Genomic DNA, 24,302 nt, shown 5'->3' with positions numbered 1-24,302 from the left:
GGTTTTAGCATGGATCACTTTTTTTATGGCCAAGTAATATTTCATAATAGGAATATATCACATTTTGTTTATCTACCTGTTGATGGAGGGCAATATTTTTAAAATAGAAACTTTAAAGTAAAGCTTATATCTCTTGATTTTTAACAGTAATAGATGTTCTAAGGTCGATTTTGCCAGTGAACCTCTTTGAGTTATTTTCGGAGCATTTATTACAAAAAATGGTATATTTCTTTAGTTCATGATTTTTCTCTCTCTCTTTTTTAACACATAGCCTTTTGTGTTTCCCAAACTGTCTACTATTTAAATGGTGTTTTCTCTGCATTGTGAGTGTAGCAGACTGTTTTCATCTGCAGCATATATAAGATTGAATGATGTGTTTCCTGTTGAAAAGACAAAAAAGATTTTCTGAGCACACAGGTACAGCAAAATGGTCATTTGTCACCTTTTATTTCTTCATATTATATGAAAAAGCAGTTAGACAAATATAAGGAACCTTTTTTAATGTTTTTTCATTTCCAAGTTATATTACTAGCACATAGTATATATGTTTACCATAACTTTTCATTAAATAAGTTTTTAAATAGTCTTATTAGGCAGACCCAATAACTCTGTTGTTTCTCTCATTGGTTGCCATTATTCATACATCCTGAGTATAGTAGCATTTGTGTTATAGCTGAACAAGCTGTGGACCCTTAGCATTTATAATAGGCCTTATAATCACTGGTAACCACTAATTGTAAACCATGTATGTTACCTGTTCAATCTTAGATTTCTTTCTTTGTATAAATACAGAGAATATTACAACCTTAGTAATAGTCTCATTGTCAGAATTATATAGAGCTTTTTAGGTTGTTGAAAAAAAGGAGTTTGTTAGAGTGTGCTCTTTATAACCATATAAAGCCATTGGGGGTGTGGTCTATGTCTATCCACTGACACCCTGCCTAATTTAAAATCTGGATTGTAGACTCCTAGCCCAAAGGGTAGGTAGACCTTTACTTGCAACATGGAAGAATTTTATAATGAAGAAAAGGTTGTCTCATGCAGTGTAGTGTTTCTATTGGTCATAAATCTACTTAGTAGTTGTCTTTCAGTTTTTACATGCTAGACGTTTTTGTTCAAGTGGCACCATGAACTGACTGGTTTAGAAAGCCGAGTCTTCTGCAAAGCCATGTTTGATAGGCTTCCCAAGACTGAGGCTAAATGTCATATACTTCTTTGGAAGTTGTTTGTTTTCACTTAGCTTTGTGAATTGGCCATATGATGAAATGGAAAAACTGTCCTGAAATTTTTATAGGGAGATATTTGTTGGTGTATGATGTGTGTGTGTGTGTGTGTGTGTGTGTGTGTGTATGTATGTATGTATATAACTTTGAAACTAGTAGGTTGAGGGTAGTGGTAGCACATGCCTTTAATCCCAGCACTCAGGAGGCTGAGGAAGGCAGATCTCTGTGAAATCAAAGCCAGCCTAGTCTACAGAGCAAGTTTCAAGACAGAGCTGTTAAACAGAGTAACCCTGTCTCAAAAAACCAACACCAAAACCAACCAAACAAATAGTAAACCCTAGAAGGTTGAATTTAATAAAAATAAATTATTTACATGCTGAGCATAGAACTCAGTGGTGGAGTATTTGCTTAGTGTGTTGAAGGCCCCAGGTTTCACCCTCAGCACTGGAAGTGAATGGACAGTAAAAAGGTGAAGTTTCTCACAGCTAATCATTGCATCCCATTACTATCTACTCATAAATTATACTGCCTAAGTTTATAACAGAAACAAGTGGACAGATTGAATGCTGCCTTCACAATTAAACTTTTTCCCTAATTTAAGTTTAATGTGAGTTGCAATCTTCAGTATTAAATGCTTGAATTTTTTTCAAGTGAAACTTCATAACCCAAATTTATCCTCCTTATTGCCCCCAGAAATGAACATGAAGAAAGTGAATTTAAGAATATTTAATTACATATGAGAGTTTGGTCAAAGTTTCAAACACTAACAAAAAAAATGCCCTGTGTATATGTTTTTTATTTTGGTTTGGTTTGGTTTGGTTTTTGGTGGGTGGGGAGGTTGGTTGAAAGTTAAAATCTAGAACTAAAATGAGCTTAATTCTGAAGCTCCACCCCCTCACTGTGATTGCTCCTACATGTGTGTTTTATATGTGTGTTTGCTTTACGCCTTTATTTTACCTGTTGTTATTTTGTGTCAGATAACTTGGGTGGTTATTTCCAAATAAGAAGAAGCTAACACATGTGTTAGCCTGTGTATAATCCCTTTGTTAGTTACACTAAGTATTAACAGGAACAACAGTTTGCTTTCCTGAGAAATGTCATTTGGTAGGAATCTAATATTTGGTCTATATATACTCACAGAGTTAGAGCCAACTAGTATAATGAAGCCAGTCTTGTTTCATTGATGTTCTAACCAGGATTTGAATAGATCTTTGGAATGTAGCCAGAATACCTCAAAAATACATTCTTACTTAACATTAAAACCCATGTTAATGCTCTGTTTACCAACTTACCTTACTTTGTAGGTTTTAGATGTGCCTTTTTGAGATGGCTCTTATTTATATTGTCCAGGTGATTGTTAAACCTCTCAACTCACGCAATCCTCTTGCCTCAGCATCCCAGCTGGATGGAACTATATATATGTGTGAGTTACTACTACCATTTCTGATATACTTTTGAGTCTGTACATTTTCCCTATTTTGTTACAGGTAGAAAAATACAGTGAATAGTAATTGGTGGAGTTCCTCCACTAATACCATTTTAGAGCCTTGACAGAAATAATAATATTTGTCCTCAGTATCGACTGTAATATATATATGCAGTCTCTTATTCATTAGCATTAAATATGTTACATATCTGACAAAATACTGTAATATAATTTAATACAGTATGAAGAATCATAAGTGAGAAAGAACCATTTCTTATATATAGACAATTTCTTGAGATCATAAATCGTTGTCATTTCTTAAGCTTTAACCTATCCAGCCAGGGTACCCTATGCTGTATGTGGATTAATTAAGTCCTTTGACAAAATTATCATGTAATTTGTGGCACCCATTATTAACAGATGAAAAAGGGTGCTTGAAGAACTCTCTTCCTCCACTTTTTGGGGATTCCATGTAGATATTGCTTGTTTCATATTCATATGTAGCTGAGGATAACCTTGTTGCTAAGTCCAATGCCCTAAGTCAGATCTCTGGAACCCACATGGTGGAAGAAGAAAACCAACTCCCATAAGTTGTCCTCACTTCCACATGTGCACTATAGGACATGCATGCATACTTGAGCAAGCATTTGCACATACATGTGCACATGCACACGCGCGTGCATGCACACGCACGCACATGCACACACACACCATACCACAAATATAATGAGCAGATGTAATGAAAAGGAAGAAAAGGATTGAGGTGGGATCTACTGTCAAAACCAAGAAATTGATGAGAGGGCAAAGATAAAGAGTAAAACAGTCTCCACAGAGAAAGATAGAGTGAGGAGAAGGTTAGTTTGACAAGGAGAAAAGAAGAATGACCAAATTAATTAGGAGCCGTTTTGAATGGTCCAGGGAAAACACAACAGGCCACGAAAGGGAAGGACAGATGATTTTTGGAGGGAGACCTATGTCAACAAAACTGTTCTGTGGCGGGCTCTCTGAGCAGGAGCAACCCTCAGTGATCACTAGCCATTGGTGCAGAGAACTCAGACATACCTGTGTTAGAGATGCAGGAGTAACTTCAAGCAGGGTACTTAGTTATCACCTCGCGTCTCACATACGTGAACGAAGAGGAGTAAATGTCAAGCTCATAGTCTTTTCTTTGTAAATTATCTAGCACATTGCCGGGAGAATGGCAAACATTCAGTTAATCTAGCTATTATTAATCGTAATGGACACTAAGGAGTGATCGTATTTGGATGGGGGAATAGAGAGAAATAGATGGTAGTTCTCTACTGTGTGTAAGAACCCTTGATTTTGGGGGGTCTGCCCTCTAAGCCCAGTCACTGCCTGCAAATACCAGGTTGTCAAGCCTTGCACACGTGGACACTGTCATTCATTTCTTTCCACTTAGTACAGTGACTGGCTCCCAAGTGATGTTTTTTTAACATGGCACTTGTCTGTAGAGTTAGTTGTAGGAGAGGGTGGAATTACCAAATTAAGAATGAAGAGCCTGGCCATGGGCAACACCTGTATTTATTTACAGTGGGAGAGAGAAGTTGCCGGTGGGAGAGCTGGATAGTCGGTCTCTACTGCTCAAGAATGAAAGCAAGGTAGTGGTGCAAGGTGCACCCAGGTCTGGGAGGAAGAGGAGACTAAAAGTGGACCACATGTACTGAGAGCATTGCTTCAGAGGGTGCAGCTTCAAGACCCTGTGGACAGAATGCAGATAGCAGAATTAAAATGGAGATGGCATGAGGAAGTAGAGACATTGTTTTGGGCGTGCATGGGTTTCTCTTTGAAGAAACCCATGGTAGAGGTAAGCAGGGGTGGTTATTTTTAATGTGCTGTGGGTTAAAATGTTTATTGTTGTTGTTCTTGAGCGTGGAGAGGAAGAGTTACAAGGTAGTTAGAGGGATGGGGTAGCTCCTGCAGCTTGTTCTTGGGAGCTGAGAGTGGATGAGTTACAAGTAGGTGAGGGGTATGCTATGCGCTAGGTCCTGTAGCTAAGTCTGCATTGGCTGGCCTGAACACTGCTCCTGCAGAGAGAGATAGGACTAGTCTCAATGAAGCTTCTGCAGCCTTCCTCCTTTCTGGTGTTCAGAGCCTGTCATTCAGACAGTATAAGATGTACAGGCCCTGTGCAGAGTTCCCAGCAGACTGGGGAGAAAGAGTCAAAGATGCTCACAGGAAGGAAGGCTTTTCCATTGAGCTCTTTCCGACTGTCTCTCTGAAGCATGTGGACACTTCTGAGGCTTCACCAGTTTGATAGTTTACGATAATCTATTTTGTAAGTGTGCCTGAATTGGTAAATGATCACATTGGTTCTGTTTTGTTGTGAATAAATAGTATGCCAAAGTTTTACACTATTTCAGAAACATTATTTAAAACAGAACTTCCTTTGAAGCCACATTAGTCTCTTACTCAAAATATTTATTTAGACCATATTGTTTAAGTGTATGTAATTCCCTTAAGCCAGAATTGTATTCTACACAAGTCTGAGTTTTAAAAAGATAGGCCTTCTGGAATTTATAGAAATACAAAATGCCTATTCTAGTGCTTAAGTGTTTATATATAAAAGGGTTGAGGTGTTCCAGTATTTTATGTTTGGGTATAAAAAGAATAGAATCTGTAAAAAAGAAAGCATCTTAAAAGATTTAATTCCCAAATGAACCAGATGATATTATTTAAGTAGTAATGAAGGAATGAGTTAGCCAGTTCTAAGGGGTGTGTGTGTGTGTGTGTGTGTGTGTGTGTGTGTGTGTGTGTGTGTAAAACTAATCTATATCTTTTACTTGTTTTTATCGTGATTACTACTAAAATTGAATGCTTTAAGTGATATATGATTAACATCAAATTAATGATTCAAAGTGATTAATGTCATTTATTATTCTAGAGTTAAATATTGTCCATGGGATATCATTTCTTTTTATTGTCTACTCCTTGATTTTGATAAAGCAGAGGTTTTTAAGAATTATTTATGAAAGTTTGTACTAATGTACTTCAAGTATTTTTAGTGTTAATATAGTCTCGATATCTGAACTGATAACTGGATACTTTGAAAGGCACCTTGTATTTAATGGAAATGTTATATCCTAAATTTTAGTTTTGGTCATAGTACAATCAAATCTTGAGTTCATTAGTCAATTAACATGTTGTGTAAATAAGCTGTTTATATACATGTTCTGATAGATCAGTCAGTACAGGAATTGGAAATTGAGCTTTTATAAGAGTATTTCTCCTTATGCTCCTCTAGCCCTTTAATCATGAAAATGTGCAGCTAACTTTAATAACCTAGATAAGGTACAATCTGATGACAGGCATTAGAAGAAACTCTGAAAAAACAGATGGATTGTGTAATCAAGTATCTCTTTAGTGCTGAACAAAAGAGGAAATTAAGTCTGAAAGGAACATAGGTTGAGGACTGTCACATCTAAAACGGGGTAAGTACTCACAGCGAGAGCATTCATTAGTGAAACAAAATATCTTTAAACATGCATGGCTTGTACATAGGGAGAGGTCCATTGAGTCTGATCCATTGCAGAAGGACTTGGCCCAAACATGTTAACAGTATCTAGAACACTGTCTCATACAAGGGAAATACTTTATAGAAAACCCAAATGCTTTCAGGAAGGTGAGCTTTTGGAGTATGTGAGTGTGGCTACCGGTCCCTATCTGTACTTTCAGTCAACTAGCCCTCCTTGGGGGGCGTCCACACCATCCCAGTCATCCTTGATTACATCTAAATCTCCAGGGAGGTGTTTTCCACCAGTTCAGATGGTCACAGTAGATTGTTAATAGGTGAGTGATCAAGTTAAATCCCTTCTGCTTCTAGAATTTCCATGCAGCTAGAAGTCAAACATACAAGGTAAATTTATTAACTGATGTCTTGTGGCACAGGACAGCAGCTTTAGCACGGTTCCTAAGCATGGATTTCAGTCATGGAAAGTTGTTCTCGCTTTATGGAGCTTTCTAAGAATTCACTTTATCATATGACCTGGTGAGGTGATTTTTAAAATGCTTGTACAGAATCAAAAGACTGTGTGTGTGTGTGTGTGTGTGTGTGTGTGTGTGTGTGTGTGTACATGTTCTAGGATAAAATTGTACTTTTCCAAGTATAGAATCTGCATGTAAACATTTTTCTGTTTTCTATCTGATCTCAAAATAAAGTTTCTAACTCATTTCTTGTCATCATTAAAATTAAAAGGTTGCTTTTATTTTAAAATAGGGATGAAACTAGAATTAATAAATCAAAGAAAAAAGAAGAGATTGGGAAATGATAGTTATAAGCATCTAAATGAAAGCTAGTAAAGGGATTTTTCTAATAATTATTGTTTGTCTGCCATATTTTCCTTTTACAAATATTTCCCTTGAACGGTATTTGGCTGGTATCTTCTTGGATATGTGCCGTTTTGCATCATTGTGAAGTAGTTAAGTTAAATAAGCCCACACCACAGCCGCAGAACTGTTTTTCTTTTTTGGAGAGCCAGTGTTAAAAACCCAGTGTCCTGTGGAAAACACAGTCCTTTATCCACACTCACCTTGCTTTACCTTTGTGTCTAAAGACTTAAAATGCATTCGTGACTCTGCTTTGTTTGCTCAACCCTTCGTTGTGAAATGTTTTAATATAATTTTATTTTCAAAAGTCTTCAGACCTTTACCAACATAAAAACCTTTCAAGGTAAAGATGGGTATTAGATGCTAAAACCAGTGAGAGAGAAAATGCGGTCGAACCCATGCTGATGTCTTCTCTTCCTCTGTTTCCAGGCCATCCGCTGCACACTGGTAAACTGCACGTGTGAGTGTTTCCAGCCAGGGAAGATTAACCTGCGGACTTGTGATCAGTGTAAACATGGCTGGGTGGCACATGGTGAGGAAAATCTAGACTCCTCTTTCTGTTGTTCTTGCTATGCTCCCCTGAGTGTGTGTGTGTACGCGCACACGCGTGCACGTTGTTCTGGTTTTTTTGTTTTTAAGAATAATCGTTGACCTGGAAAAGAGAGCAGTTAGCTGTGCTCCAAGTGTTAGTTAACATCCTGCAGCTCTCCAGCAGCACATTCTCCTCCCCAGGAAGAAAGACTAGGCAGGCAGCTCTCGGGAGAAGGGCGAGAGATGTTTATAGAATACTTGGGCAGTGGGGTTCATACTGAGCACAGCAGCAGCCAACAAGTACCAGGCCTGATGGAAACTCAAACATACCACAGTTGGCCTTTCAGGGCCTGGACCTCAGAGGGAAGCTGGCAAATCTTCCTCGCTGGAGAACTCCTCAGTGACTGCACGCCCTTGTCGTGTGTACTGAGTTTATCCTTCCAGATGTTAAACTTTGTATGGTTTAAGGGGGGTGAGCAAGTGGCTGGTATCTGAAAAAGTAACCTGTAAATACCCCTTCAGTGTGCACCGGGATGAGAGGAGGCCCACGCTGTTAAAGACTGCACTGTGTGTAGGTGTCACTGGAGTGAGGGTGGCCCGAACAGAGATTCTAGTATGGAGATTGTTTGCCAGGTACAAAGTGCTGCTCCATCAATGTGGTTTCACTGCATAGTTAACATATTATTGTGTGTGGTTTGTGTTTATTGTGTTTAAGCAAAAGGAGACATGGAAATAAGCAGACATTTTCTCCACCTCCTAGACTGTGTAATTTTAAAAGATAGGTAATGTTTATAGAAGAAACCCTGGCTTGAGTTTTTTGACAGCCTCGGGTATTGGCTCTTAAGTGGACATACTCTTCATTCCCCAGCAGTGCCAAACATTCAGTGGGTTGTATTTTTTATAAATGTCATGTTATTCTAGCAAGATCTGAGGTAACACCACCAGGCCATGTCTTGAAATGCTTTTAATTTATCATGTACCTCGCTTGCTTGGGCATGTGTGTTGGAGTTGTAAGGACCTCTCTTGGCCATGTTTCCATGAGAGAGACAGTAGCATGTTGGAAGGGGTGTGCTTGGTGACACAGCCATAATCCTGTAATCAGTCCTTTGGAGTAAGAACTCTTCCCGGCTTCATTAACACTTAGCCCAATGGCAGGCAGATGAGCTGCTGCTGTGGTGGCTGATGGCGCAATGTTGCTAAAGGACTTCTGTTTCTCCTGTATTAGTTTCCTAGGGCCTCTATCCCCAAACTTCCTGAACCATCAAGGATGATGAGGTCAGTGGAGGAAGTGTGGACACAGGCTATTCTGAGGTGACTGGGTGTCTTAAACAACAGACATTTATGTTCTTGTCGCTCTGGAAGGTAGATCCTAGAAGTCAAGTTGTTAGCAGAGTTAGTTTTATTCTGAGGGATTTTTAGTCTTCAGATGGCTCGCCTAGCATGGTCTTTGCCTCTGTGTTTACCACTGGTGTCTTCTAGTGCTTGGGAGCTTCCTCTTCTTGCAAGGGCACCACCAGTCAGACTTTTGGAGGGCCACCCCAAGGGTCTCATCTTAGGTTAATCACATCTTTTAAGGCTACATATCCAAATATATTCACATTCCAAGATTCCAAGATGTTGCTTCAAGTATATGAATTTTGGGGAAGCACAATTCTGCTCATGACACTTTTCAGACATCCTTTTTTATTTCCTGGAGGAAATATTGTGTGCGTGCGTGCGTGCGTGTGTGCGTGCGTGTGTGTGTGTGTGTCTTGTGCATGCATGCAAGCATGCACTCATGTACTCATGATCCTCTTACTCCAGTGTTAGGTGTTCTGGGCTTATAGACATGCACTGCTGTGCCTCACTGAGAGTATTGGTGTGCTTGGATAGACTTGCACCCCTGTGCCTAGCTGGAAGTATTGGTTTTGCTAGAAAATAGAGACTTTATGCTCCTTACCCATCACATGAGGACATTGAAGGCAGAGTGATATAGACTCTTCAAAGGAAAAAAAAAGAAATCATGGCTCTCTCCTTTAATGGTTTGTTACTTACTTAACATGACCCTCAGTTTTTTTACTTGTAAATTATGATACTAATGGTAGTGTTTTAGTGCTGGAGGTATAGCTCAGTGGTAGAGTATGTGTTTAAGCATTTGTAAAGTCCTGAGTTCTCCTGTCAAATGATACTTTATAATCTTAAAGTGGAAAACTAGTGATAAAATGAAGGCTTTAATAAATATTCTATGTGAAAAATACATATTGGACAGAAGTTGAGCAGTAAAGAGGGGTGAATAATTAAACAAAGGGCTTTTCTTCTCCGTCTCGAGCCTGCTTGTATTAGCGCCATCTATCTACTGGGGGGGTCTCGAGAGACTAGCAGTTGACTGTGTCACTTGAATCTGTTTTATAGATCCACTTCCATGTGCGTATTACATTAGTTGGGCAGTAAAACACAAATGCTGTTTTTATTCCTTCCTGAAAAACACGGTTTAGTCCTGGCCAGTGAGGTTTTTTGGGAGGCTTTCTGAAGGATGTTTGAGTTTTTACCATCTTGAATAAGATATTTCTATTGCAGTAACCCTGCTTTCCCCCACTGTATTCTTACAAATGCTTTTGCTATGATAATTCATTTTGGGATTTCTCAGATCTAAGTAAAGTGAATTCCAGTTTGTTCCCTCACAATTATCATCTTGACCTTTCTTCTACCTCATAGTATGGACGTATCTGCACATAACTTGAAATATATACATACACAGGGGTTCGCAGAGCCCGCCCTCCCCCTTCATTAGGGCAAGTATGACAGTGAGGTTGGCCCCCGGCCTTTGAGTTGGCAGTGGGATGAGAGCACCCACTCATTTTGCCCCTAGCATTTCCACTAATTGCTTCATTCCCTCCCCCTGCACAGAAACCCTGAAATCATGTCTCCAATTATTTCTGCTCAGGTGAGACATGGCAGTCTTTCTGGCTGCCTTACCCATACAGCATCCTCTGTGTGGAACAAGGAGGAAGTCGCTTGGCCTTTGTAGTGTGTGATTTCTCTCCAAAAATGTATGGGACAGAAAAGGCACTATGCTAGCACGCAGTACTGTCTCTTGGTAGCATTGGTTACATTCTACTTATTACTGTGGCATTTAAAACACACATGCACTCACACATGCATGCACAAGCAAACGGGAATGCTTGCTGCTTACAGATAACCAAGTATCTAACTCACACAATCTCTATTTAAAAAAAAGAAAAAGAAAGAAAAATTTTGGTCTCTTTTGAATAAGTGTCTTCTTACATCTCTTTTGTTATTAATTTGTTCTAAAGTGCTGGGTTTCATGTGTCATTGTATAACATGTACACGCTCCCATGTGCAAATACACAGACTCACACACGTATATGCTTGTTTACGTATATTCACACTCCATAGCCTTACTAACTGCTTCTTAAGCTTGCTAGAATTGAGGACATTAAGTGCTTTCAAGAAACCTTGGAGAAATGTTTTTAAATATTTGAAGAGAGATTAATTCAGCCTGTTACAAAATCTGGGTGTTGAAATAACTTAGGGGGCAGCATTGCTCTTTACGAATTACTTCCTTGAAATCTTTAGCTCTAATGAATCTGGGTGGGGGCACTCAGAACAGTTATTGGATGCCAGTACGATTTCCTACTGAGTAAAAGTTAATAAATGATTTCCTATTTTCCCCATTTAACAAATGTTAGCTCTTTTGCTAATCGAAAGTGAGGTTTGTTGAATTTAACTTTTTAAAATACAAACTTGTTTTCTTGGCATAGGATACCCACCTGATGTATGTAATAACTTAGCTGACGGACTCAGGGCATCTAATTCTGTCATGTTCCTATTCAGAGTCCTTATAAAGGACTGTAGCATCCTGCCACCTAATTCTCTTCACTCCTGTTTTTCCCATCTAGCTTGTACTGTCTCCACGAACCTTCCCTTCATTTGCCCAAAACGATCTGAGTGAGTTTAGGAAGTGGGACTTTCCTACAAGGCCAACCCTGCTGGTGTAAGGATGCAAATAAAATATAAGGACGTGAGCATTCACAGATGCTTGTGATACATTTTTATCGGTAGAAATTCAGTTTATGTTTTGACTCTTCCTTCCAACACTAGACCTGCAGACTTGAGTCTCCAGTCAAAGATTTGGCATAATCTTCAGAATTAGCCAGTATTACTAGGATTTTCTTGGTCCTGGGTGAAGGTGGAAGGGAGAAAGGAAAGGACTCTCTTCTCCATTCTCTCTCTGAACTGGCTGTCAGGAGACGTGTTGCCAACAGGAGCTGTTGCCTTTGTGAAAGGGGCAGAGCCGTTTATTGTTTATTGTTTGTAAATTAATTTCAGTGTCCACAGTCCAGATGAAGACATTATTTCTAAACCTTTAAAATCAGAGGGTAAATAAAGTAGCAAAACTGAAAATAAGCAAAATTCTAAATGGTTTTTAGGAAATATTTAATTGCAAGCCAAGACTATTGAGAAATTGTTTTTATACAATGATGTGTACATTAGTTTCATAGCTGATAAAAATATAGGCCGATTTTTAGAAATCTAATTTATTTATTTTTTCCACTTTCTAAACTAGCAATAGTTTTCACTTCTGCTGAAGCTCATTTGTTCAGATTGTCTTCATTTTACCTTTCCTCCTCTCTAAATCAGTTCTGCTGCTCCTGAGAGTAACAGATATGTTAGAGGACATTTGGAAAGAACAGAATTGATCAGTAAACAGTATAATACTCAACTTAGTGAATTTCACAACAGCATACTGAGTACAAATTATTTTCCTTGTAGACTACTTAGCATTGAGAAAAGGAAATACACTTCCACCAATCGGAGTGAGGGCGAAAATTTTTCATTCACTTCCAGGTGATCTTCCTTAGATGAGTGTTATTTCTTTTGGCTGGTGCCTCCCTGTAAGAATGTTGTTGCCCTGGAATTCTTGGGAGCTCTTCTTTATTATGTTCTATTAGTGTGATTTCCTTTGATCGCTTGCAGTTATTTAGGGAAAATAGAATCCTACATTGTTACTTTAATTATTGCTTCCTCAAACCTGCTCCCCCCCCCCCCATATTTTATCTAAACCCTTTAGCTTTTTTACTGTGAACTGAGCAGGCTTGCATCATCTGGACCAGTTATCACCGACCGCTTATTAAACATATAGATAAAGTATTCTACCATGTGACTTTTGGTCCTGTGATACATGAAATGCTGAGGGAAATATAGTTAACTGAGAGTCATGTCCCATCTTACTTTATGATTTAATATACTGTAAGACTTACTATTCATATAATTCATTTATTTTAAGCATTTCTTTTAAAGATTAACTTTAAAAGATTATGTGTATGCATGTACACATACACACACTAGCGTTTGGGGTGGGAGAATATAAGTTCGGGTGCCTGCAGGGGCCAAAAGAGAGCCTTGGATCGTCTGAAGCTGGAGTTACAGGCAGTTATGAGCCTTCCTGTGTGGGTGTTGAGAACAAGACTCAGGTCTTCTGCAAGAGCAGTATGAATTATTAACTGCTGAGCTATTTCTCCAGCCCCGGTTTCAACCCTTCCTTTGTATAATCCATGAAGAGTGATTTTTCTTCACAATATCATTAAATTTGAATTCTCAACTTTTACTTAATGTATCTTATCAGACTAGAGACCCTCCCTCAAATGGAAAGTACAATAAACTTGTAGTGATTTTTTTTTAATGAGTATATCACACAGATGTAGCTGGATATTCTGTATTTTTATTTACTAAATGTTGAGTTTCTATTAATAAGACCCAGTTTGTAAAATGAAATTCTAATCCAGGATCCAGGGCATCTTGTAATCAAAACTCTTGGTTATATTAGTCCTACATTTAGAATCATGAGCCCTTGGAATTCTGTTTACAAATTCCTCAAATTTATTAGAGACGTGGTACCTTATAAAGACTTGAGCAGGGCAGATCAAAACCAGTGCTTTGTTTCTTATCATATGAGAGGTCACATGTCTTCATTATTTGTCCCAGTCTGTATTAAGCTTATGAATTGTCTAAACATCTATGAAACAAGTTTGTCCTCAGTCAGGATCTTGTGTCACCGAGACAGTCTCCCTGCCTTGTAGCGGTAAGCATTCCTTCCCCATCCAGTTTTCTCTCTCTAATTTTCTCCCTTCACATTAGAAAGTCCTCTATCCTAAGAAGTAAAACATGACATGTCTATGGTCTTCTATTCATTCCAAGAGGCTTGGTAGAAGTGTCTATAGAATAATTTATAGAATTATTGGGATAAATAAGAAACTGGGGGAGGGGAAACACCCTGACCTTTTCTTTCTTAAAGGAAGATAATGTTTTCACATACTAACCTACTGCAGAGCTCTGGCCTCACTTTAACTGGCCTAGAGATGGTCTATCAACAAGTGTTGCTTTGGAAGAACATTTTTAGCAGGTTTTTAGAATCTGGTGAGCTGTACTTCGGTACTCATTTGGGTGCTTGCTTGTTAGCGTAGTACAGTAATGCTGGTCTGACCAAAGGCAGAAAGTTGGCCTCCAATCAGAAGCACAGGGATGGAGACACTGCGTGCACCCCCTTAAAGATGGCTTCTTTCTGTGATGTGCTAGCCTGGAAAGGGGAGCTAACCCAGTGTCTGCTTAGCAGAATTTGTCTTTCTACTAGGCCCGATTCTTCTAGATACTGTACTAGATAGAACCTGCAGAATTCTTTTCTTAGAGAAACCAGCTGTTACTGCCCCTGCACTCTGTTGAGGGTCCTGGTCTCTCCATGAAGAAAGTCCTTGAACATTTCTTCACTTACTTCACTTGAGAGAATAAAAACAAGGACATTTCCTGCCTGGCACAGGAGACTGTTGCTTGACCTGAGGGCAGAGTGCCCTCTTCTGCCTCCCTCCTCTCCTCCCTGATGGGAGCTGATAAGCCACACAGGGAGGAGGACATCCTGATGCAAAGGCTTGTGCTTGATTAATGGCACTCACTAGTCTCCCATTGAGTTCCTCGGCTGCTTGTTCCCATTGCTTTCTCAGCCTGCCCACCTTTCAGATGTTGCCTTGATCTCCTTAAATTTTCTTTTAGCATAGCACAGACAATGCCTCCTTTTCAAAGTCCTGGGCCCTGTGCCTGCTAGCTTCTCAGATGTGTTTGCAATGCGATGTAGCATGAGTGTTGCAAGATCTAGTGTCCGAGGTGCAGTCAGTGCTGGTTTACTGGTCAGGGGTTTCCAGGGTGAAATTGAAATATACAGAATCTCAGATCATGACAAAGCTCTCTATCAATTAAAGGGAGAATGCTGAAAAATGAGTTAAAGGGACAGCTATGGAATGAGGGGCTTCCAGCTTGCTCTAGCACTGACTATCAGAACCTTTTCCTGGTTATATAATTAAGATTTTCTCATTTTTCTGTGAAATAGAAATGATGAAAACGCCAACACAAGGTTCTTCTGATTAAATGAAGTCATCCATATGATTTGGTACATAGTAAAAGCCTGGTAAAGTGTTAGTTGTTATAATTACTAAGTCAAAATAGCAGATATATCAAAGTTGACTAGTTAAAAGATAGCTGTAGGCAGACTAATGTCTTTCCTGTGTTTCAGTTCTTTTATGTGCAAATTCAAATAATAATAGGAATGTGCCTAAATATCACAGTGGTTTGAAGGAAGATAAAATGAGATGGGAGTTACCCTAAAGTTCTGGCACAGGAATTGTAGCTGCAAATCCTATTACGAAGTCAATAAAGTAATTCTAAACATTAACATTTATGAGCCTATCTAAGAATTGTAGCACTTGGGAGGTAGAGGCAGGAGAATCAGAAGTTCATGATCATTCTCAGCTGCATGGTAAGCTTGAGGCCAGCCTGGGATGTATGAAATCCTATCGCAGAGACAAAGACAAGAGTTTCTTGAAGTGCAGTGTGGAAGGAGTTTTCTTCAGTGTTGAGTTCTGTCCTAGTTATCTTGGCTGTTATGCCTGGAGCTCTTTAGGGGCAGTCATTTCCTCCAGCAACTCTACGGCAACTGTATATGTTCCATGCCCTGTCATGTCATGTGAGCTCTATCTGAACAGAAGTAAGGACAGCCATACCCCAGGACCAGTTAAAATGAATTGTAGTGTATATGTGCTTGTTGGGAAAACAAAAGCAAAAAAATGGAGTAGTTACAGGTTAAACTGTGTAAAAGCTGCTTTTACTTATTTTCACACCTATCCTTTTGCATGAGAATACTTTGGTGGGTATTTTATCCATCACTACTTTATCATTTTATTGCATTTTATTACATCATAAATTTTTATATCTTGCTAACGATCCTACAGGAAGCTTAATTGTTTATAGGAACATCTTAATTAACTAGAGTTCACCAGGTTAAGCGGAACACAAATTGAAGTGGTGATAAATGAAGCACCCTCCGCTCCTCTCCTTTTAGCGGATGCACTATTCAGGTAAAGTAGTATCTCCACCTGGGTTGTAAGGACTCCTGCACAAGCATGCTGTCTTGATGCTCCCCACCATTCTTTCTCTCTGTTGTATCATAAGGGATGGCTTCCTCCAGCCTCCCCCCATTCCTTTATGGAACTGTGATAAGAATACTGTCTCACAGAGAATTCTGACCTGTATGCTGAGAGTCCTGAAATACCTTTTCTGCATCCCATTTTTTGCTAAGTATTTGCACCCTTCAGATCTTCCCTAGTCAATCTGTTGTGGGCATATGCACAAATTGCTGTGTGTTAGAAACTGAGTAACTCTGAGAGCTGAGTAGATGATGAGGAGTGTCATTAAGAGGTCCAGTAGAGATAATTGCGTTCTCCTTTGTGTGGCTCTCCAGTGGCAATGGAAGTCCCACATTGACCTCCTGGTGTTCTCAACTTGTTGATGGTGAGTTGGTGACACTAGGCATGGGGTCACAAACCCATCCAATTGAAATGGCAGTTTACCTGGGCCTTAGATTCATTTGGCCAACAAGTGTAAAGTCAGTGCTAGACCTGGCTGTCTAATAAGAACTCTTGTTTTGAGCCCTTGAAATGTGGCAAGTTCAAACTGAGATATGTAGTAAGTGTAAGTATAAACCAGATTTTGGAGGTACTATCTTTAAAAAAAAATAGGTTATAAAATTGTCTGTAAGAAGTATTCTTACATTGTCTACATATTACCATCTCTGATATATGTAATAAAATTTTCTAAAGTTTTTGTCATTGTTTACTTTTTGCTTTCATCAGTGAAAGTAGAAAATTTACAATTTTAAAAACCTCCTTGAGGACCTGGAGATGTAGTTCAGTTGGTACTGTGTTTGCTTGCCATACACAAAGTCCTGGGTTCAGTCCCCAGCACTGTATAAAACAGAGCATATTTGCAATTTTAGCACTCAGGGGAGAGGATCAATTGTTCAAGGTCATCCTTTAATTCATAGTTCAAGGCCAGCCCAGGATGCATAAAACCCTGCCCCCCCCCAATTGTTGAACCCTGTTCCTGTCACCATGCTGTTGGAGGCTGGCTGTGCATAACATAAACTTAGAAAGTTCAATCTTAGGTGAAATGGATTGGTAGCAGAGTGGTTAGAATGACATGAAAGCATGGAAGCCTCAGTTAAGGCGCTAGTCTCTTGGTCACTGTGAACTCTGCCCAGAGCTTCCCAGTTCAGCATCTCCACAGTATTGAACATGTGCAGTCTTTCCCGTGGTGCCCTGTTCATGCATGAGGGGCAATTCCCTGCTCCTACCACTCCCTGCCCTGCACTCACAGAGTGAGTGAGTGCTCTTGTGTGTGCTCTGAGTGCCTCTCACAGGATGGTGCTAGTTTCTGTGTGATGCCATCCTCCCACTGAGCCAGGGAGCCCTGGAAAGGAGACTTCATTCTTGTGATGCTTCTGGGTTATGAAAGACAAAGGTTTATGGAAATTTATTTTGTTCTGTAAGTCTCTGATCCCTAATTGCCTGTTTCTTTCCCAGAAGTCCCTTGCTGTGGTAAGCAAGGCTGCTGATTCCTTGTCTTAATTCCTATTGCTTCATTCCTCTGGAGTCTTCACTCTGTTTTTCCTTTAATTTTTCTCCAACTCTTTAGACAACAAAGTGAGAGGTCTATGGAAGATTTGATAGCCCCACTACCTAGGAAATACAGTTTAAAGACATTAACTTTGTTGGATCATTAACAGATGTTAGAATTTTTGTTTTCTTTAGAAGACACAGTCTAGCATCAAATAACTTTGTTTTAGCTGATAGTTCTTTCAAATGCCTTTTCCTGCAATACTGTGAGAGTAAGAAATTCCTGCTTCCCCCCTTGGCTGATCATGCTTTCCACTATCAGTAAAAATTAAAAAACAAATCAACTTCTAACATAAAAGAAAACACCTGTTTGGCTTGGAGAGCTTGGCTAGGGAGATCCTTTTTCTGACATGCCAAACGCGACCATCACAGGGCCCCTGGAAAAAAGGTCTTTTTTTCTCTCTCTATTTCATGTGAGCATTGGCAGCAACTCTGACAAGCAGTTCTTCATATTTTATTATGTTCTTGTCTGCAGAATCTCTGTCAGGCAAAAACCTTGTCAGCGGAAAACCTGTCGTAGGATCAGAGGAGACAAAAACAGGTGTCATACAGGCAGTCAAAACTGAAGGAAAAAAAAAGATTAGGCTAAAGAGAGAGAGGCAGACAATTACATTAATGCCATTGCTTTTATCTTATAGATGTGTGTTATTATCTCGGGGTGCTGAGTGCGCAATTGCCTCCCAGAAAAGTAGACAGGAGACAAGGGGAAACTTGATAGTTATTAACTGAAGAGGCAGTGTGTCAAAGCTGGATGGGGTTCAAAGTTTTACAGAGGGGGAAAATGCAGGCAGTAAGCAGTGGCTGTGTGGTTCTGCTTTCGGCTACAGAAACTCGGTAGCAATCTAACGTTTTCTACTTGGAAAAAGATCATAGAGAAAGAAATAATGAAAGATTTGATAGGGAAGCTTTGGGGGTAGCATTTATTCTATATACATGCGACTCAGTCCTAGAACCTTTCCTGTCTCATAAAATCTTGCCACAATATGAGACATGGTGGGGCATGAAGACAGGCATTTGTCAGTTCAGCTGTGTTGTTTGGATATGTTTAAAACACCTATTATCAACACACTTTTAATTAAAAAAAGCTATTAAGAAGCCCTTTTACTAAGTGTGAACATCTGTACAGGCAAGCTGTAAATTAGAAGATCACATATGTGTGCCTCAGTCAGAGACTAAATGAAATTGGCAAGTGTTTTCTGTTACTGGGTTTTTAAACACAGTCATATCTAAAAGAAATAACAAGTACTACATTTCACAATTTGCATTGATTTTTTTTATGTGTCTGTTGGTACTGATTAATAGAACTTTTCTAATTAGAAAGTAGAGTCATTATCATGATCAGATTAATAAACAGAACGCAAAGAAAGCAGCAACAGATATCTCTTCTGTTTCTTTGTTTTCCTTATTCCCCAAAACTTGTTTTCTAAAAGCTGAAGCCATGGTGTGTAAAAAGGAGTTTTATTTTGCCATTGCTTAACCCTGGAAGACTTTTAGCTTTGTTGATAACTCACACGTGACAGGCAGCCCACTTACAGAGGAGGGAGGCAGGCGGCATTCCTGTCTGGTCAGTCGTACATTGGTTGTATTAATGAAACATCAAGAGACATCGTTCGGACTGTTGGCTTTTTTTTTTTTTTTTTGGTCATGCATTTAAATACTTGGTTAGTTTAGATTTTTTGCTAAGCCCTAAGACTTCTTTCTCAACCTTTTTTTATGAGTAAATCATTATATCAGGTCTTTGATCCTACCAGTCATCAATGCAAAGCAGTTTGATACTTGATATATGCATTACGCAAATCCAGCAATCCAGAAGAAAACAAACATCAGTGTCAGAAGTGCCTGTGGTAGCCAAGAGTTTTAAGGGATTACATGTAGGAAAAGAAAACTAAAAGATTGATTATGGATGTAGAATGAGATTTCAGACTGACTTACTGGGGGAGAAGGAAAAAAAAAACCTGATGACACAAAGGTGACACATAGGTTTAAAAGGATGAAGAAGATAGAGTCTAGTAATTTCTTTTAGGTATTTGCTACCAGATACTGGTTTATAATGTCAGTACTTTCACTCAATCTTGAAATGTTTCCTTAATGTATCTGATAAAGTTTAAAGCATGTGCTGCATTTAAGTGTTTCTTTCATGAAAATGTTCTATAGATATATGCTCCTTCAAAGAAAACTAAGTCTCTAAAGCTGATGTTTTGTTTATATAAGAATTCATTTCTTTGTTTTTAATAAAAAGACATGCAACCACTCAAGAAGCAAATTTAAAAATTTCATGTTACATTTTAATGGGTTATCTTTTATGGCCAACATACATTTAATTCATTGATACAAAATTGAATGAAATAGGGGTTACGTTGCCAACTTTAAGCTAGTCTTGGCATCTCAGCGTTTGGATAGATCCATAGCAGTAGTAATAAACCTGTAAACCTGGTTTCAGCAAGGAAATGTAATTACCCAAACTCCTCCTACAGCTGCTGTCAAGTCTATAGATTCATTTTTCCCTGTTCTCTTCACCGCCTTCTGGGAAAGTTGCTGCATAGGAGCAAATATGTGCCCCTAGACTTGGGCCATGGAGGGAAGAGGGATGAGGGGAACAAGGAGAAGCAGCCCATTGCACCTGTCTGCCAGGAGGGCGAGCTTCTGAACATCCACATGTTGACAGTCTGCTTTTATGGGTGCTGCAGTCAGACATTAATGACTTCCAACATCAGTTCTGAGGACTTTATTATGCATAAGGCCACAGGGGAGAAGTGCCAATCAGTTTGAAATATTAGCTGCATGGTCTCAAGTGCAGCTTACATTCTCCCCCTGACTAATTGTGGGTGTTTCTGTCTATCTGTTCCCACCTTCTGAGAGCTGCATGCCAACTGAAGCTGATTAAACCCAGTGGATGGTGGGGCTTACTAGATCCACTTTTGTCCCGTCTTCCTCCCTACAGTGTAGAGTCTTATTTGTAAGAGAGTGTGAGAGTATTTATAGACTATCCCTCATCCATTAAAAGGGCTCATTCGCATGTCTTCCATAGGTGGTGCATGTAGTCAGGGTTTGGGGAGTCTTGGTAGTCTTTTGAATCAAAAGCTACCAATACTACCTGTTTAAAAAATGAATCAAAACGTCTGTACATCCGGGCTGAAGTTTTCATTACCAGTCCAGGAGATAGGCTTTTTCAACTACCTATCATTTTCTTTCTTCTCTCCCCCAAAAGTAATTTCTACATGGAAGCCTCCTCTCTCCTCTCATTAACTCACCTAATTAATTCAACTTTGACAGGAACAGAGAGAAAGTTGTGACTTAAGTAGAACATGAGTTATTGTAAAATGTACCTAATTTGCTCCCAATTATATAATTCTTCATCCCAAAAGTAGTGAATAAAATCTGCAGATCTAAATATTATTCAAGTCATAAGGAATTTTCTCTTAATCACAATCATTTCTGACTCCATGATCTCCTGATTCACTAAAAAGTTTTTTAATATGCCATCATTGCTCTTTATTAATGTTGTCCCTTAGTGGGGAGCTTTTATTAGGATCAGGCTTAGAGTCTGTGAGAAGATTAAGTCTTTGCCTTGAGCCCTGATGGTCTTTTCTAGTAAGAGAACTGAGTCTTATAATGGCAAAGGATTGATGTTATAATGATTCCAAAGGGCCCTTTTATGGTGAAATTCTAAATACGCAAAATCCCATTAAACCCGTAGAAGTTCATGGGCTAGCTCCATTGAAATGACATATCGTTATATTGGGTATAGTGTGCTTATTATAAAATGTGGCATAAGAGGAAATTATTGGTCATATTAGCAGGAATGAAGAACCACTCACCCCCATAAATTCGGAAGCTACAGCTGAGACATTTGAGGTAGAAGTAGTAAAAATATTCTATTTATAAGTAATCAAAACCTTAAGCTCTGACCCCAGAAACTGCATTAACAAAATACTTTTACTAAAAACCTTGATTTTAGAACTTTAACAATCATCATGGAAAGAATTCTATAAAAAAATTTACTCAATGACATGTGTTAAATGTTAATCTATTAGACAAATTTCATAGAATGCCTGGGTCTATTTGTCCTAAAAGCTGACTACTGGACACTCCTGTAGTGTAGAGTCCTAAAGGTGGTTGAGAAGAGAGGTGAATTTCTCTGGCCAGCTTCGTAATTTAAAGCTCAGTTGGCATACTCCCAATGTTAAAAGAGTGAGTTTTATGTAACTTATAAAGTTGTTTAAAACTGACATTTAAAAACACTCAAATATCCAAGGCATTACTGAAGTTAGTGAAATAACAAATTTTCTTTTACATACTTTTCATATTAATGTCTAATTGTTTTGTACTGTGGAGTGTGGGTGGTTTTTAATAATAATTCCACTTCACACTCCTTATTTCAATGAATAAAAGTAATGGCTGTAAACTCCACACCACTGTGCCTGAACAACTGTTAGATGGAAGCCTCTGGACGGACATATGCCTGTAAGTAACATATTCCTGTACAGATCACCAGAGTCACTTGAATTTGACTTTTAAAGAAAATCATGTTTTTAAGAAGTTGTGGAAAACTAAGAGCTAGGAACTACCACTAAGAGCCAGTTTTCTAAGATCAGTGAAAAGCACTTTTGTACTCATACATTAAGAAAAAAAAAAGATCTGAATGTGTTATTTCTATGACCTTCACAGAAATTTTGAAAGTGGAGTCTTCAGAATTATAGGTTTACATTATTTTAATTTATTTGAAGGTTCTGGAGTGATTCCTGCTATTGAAAATTGAAATGAAAATAATTATACACTATTATTATTATTATTATTATTATTATTATTATTATTATTTCTTTAGATAGACAAGTCATCTCTGTGTATTTATTTGAAAATGTATTTTATAATGGATATTACTTGGTTAGATTAGCAATATAGTCAAAAATATATGTTATTATATATTTACTACATATTCTATGTCATAGTTTATACTCACTTAATTTCCATTTCATTAATGAGCCACAAAAATTCTACCTGTTGTCTTGGTTACGATTCTGTTCTTCACCTCATTTGAATGTTCTTTTTCTATATATACATGTCTCATCTTTTTTTTTTTTTTGAGTTTTATTGCTTAGCTATCACTTGGGAAGACTGTAGATCCTCTCAAAGTATTGAAATTATAAGCAGGCCTCAATTTTTGCTTTGTTGTAATTGCAAATTTGAGGTTCTGTTTCTGTCACTTTAAGGAAATCTAGGTAAGTTATAATCCCTCAGCAACTTGATTAATAGTTTGAGAGGCACGTGCGTGCGTGCGTGCGTGCGTGCGTGTGTGTGTGTGTGTGTGTGTTCCTAACTCGAATTTTTATTGTGTAGTTCTGCTTTTTCCAGATGAAATTCTACATATGAAAAGGAAGTTAAGAGTACAAGGAGGTGTGGTGGGGGATGGGTATAAGTCAATGATTAGAGGATTACCAAACACATGATACCCTGGGTTCAACCCCTAGCACCCTAGCACCTTCAACACAGAAATAGGGTAAGTTTTCTGTTCCCTTTAGATTTTTTTTTTTCCGCCCAGCCTTTTATAAGATAAATACTTTTCTCTTAGTGGATGCTATTCTTACAGCTCTCTGACCCTTTCGTGCATCTCCTTTCTTCTACACAGTTGAGACTCTATACTTAGCACATTGGTGACAAATCTAGTGATCATTTGTGGATGATTTTCATAATGGATAGACATAATGACCCAATCTGTTCACTTTGTTGTCATTTTTACATACCAGACTTCCATCTTGCTTTTTCCCTATCTAGAAAACGTTGGAAGCCTTAGGAAGGGGAATAAGTAAATCTTAGAATTCCTGTCAAGATAGCACCCTCACCTTGCCCTTTAAATTGCAGTAATTCTGCAACCTCATTGTTCCGTGAAGGCATGAAGAGTAGGGAGAGGGTTGAGAAAGGGGCCAGGGCGAGCCCCTGAGAAGGTGGACTCACCACCTTGACCAGTTCGTTGCAAGGAGTGTAACTGGGGCTTCCCTAGATTTAGCCATTCAATCCATTCGGCAGTGTGAGTGCTAAATACCGGCAATGGTCTATGCGTTAGCTGTCACTACTTCAGACCAAGCTGCTGTGACCTCAGCCAGTGCAGCATGTAGCCACATGCACAGCTGACCTAGAAGTGCCAACACTGTTGAGGTATTTGGCTAGGTGTGAGGGTTTCTCCCACCTTTGTGGAAAAAGAAAACAGAACCGCAAGAGAAGCTCAAAAAGAAAAGAGTTCACGGGAAAGAAGAAAGGTACCTCAGAGCTGCCTTGACATTAAAATTCAGAAAAATGAAGCCGTGCAGATCGAACCTTGCTGTGTCTGCAGCTTCTCCTTTGATTTTTTTCTCGTCATATCCTAGCTGAAGTGGTTCTGCTTGGCCCCCCACACTCCCCCTGTAAATTATGTTTGAATGATAAATATGTGCTTGCGATTTTGTGTTTGTTTGTTTGTTTTGTTTGCATTTGGGGATTTTTTTTGGGGGGGAGGGGTTGGTCAAGACAGATTTCTCTGTGTAGCCCTAACTTTCCTGGAACTCACTCTGTAGACCAGGCTGGCTTCAAACTCAGAGATTCCCCTGCCTCAGCCTCCTGAGTGCTAGGATAAAAGGTATACCACCATGCCCAGCTGTTTGTTTGTTTGTTTGTTTGTTTGTTTTTTTTGGATTTTTTGAAGTCTTTTTGCCATCCTTTATTAACCACAAGTGGGCCTGAATCATCTCTGTTTTGTCTTAAAACTTAGCAGAGGCCGGGCAGTGGTGGCGCATGCCTTTAATCCCA

The 24,302-nt window shown here is 38.9% G+C and overlaps 1 protein-coding gene across 2 annotated transcripts in view; it reads left to right on the top strand.

Moving 5' to 3' along the window:
- The window catches only part of Bnc2 (basonuclin zinc finger protein 2), a 407,276-nt gene that overhangs the window by 256,933 nt on the left and 126,041 nt on the right, over positions 1-24,302 (top strand). For both annotated transcript variants that reach the window (XM_059254496.1, XM_059254497.1), the window contains exon 4: positions 7,423-7,525. In XM_059254496.1, the coding sequence (XP_059110479.1) occupies positions 7,423-7,525 (103 nt within the window). The remainder of the gene's footprint in view (positions 1-7,422; positions 7,526-24,302) is intronic.

The sequence above is a fragment of the Peromyscus eremicus genome, chromosome 2 (genome assembly GCF_949786415.1).
Source record: "Peromyscus eremicus chromosome 2, PerEre_H2_v1, whole genome shotgun sequence".
Lineage (NCBI taxonomy): Eukaryota > Metazoa > Chordata > Mammalia > Rodentia > Cricetidae > Peromyscus > Peromyscus eremicus.
The sequence above is the reverse complement of the archived record's forward strand: the minus strand, read 5'-3'. Positions and strand labels throughout refer to the sequence as shown.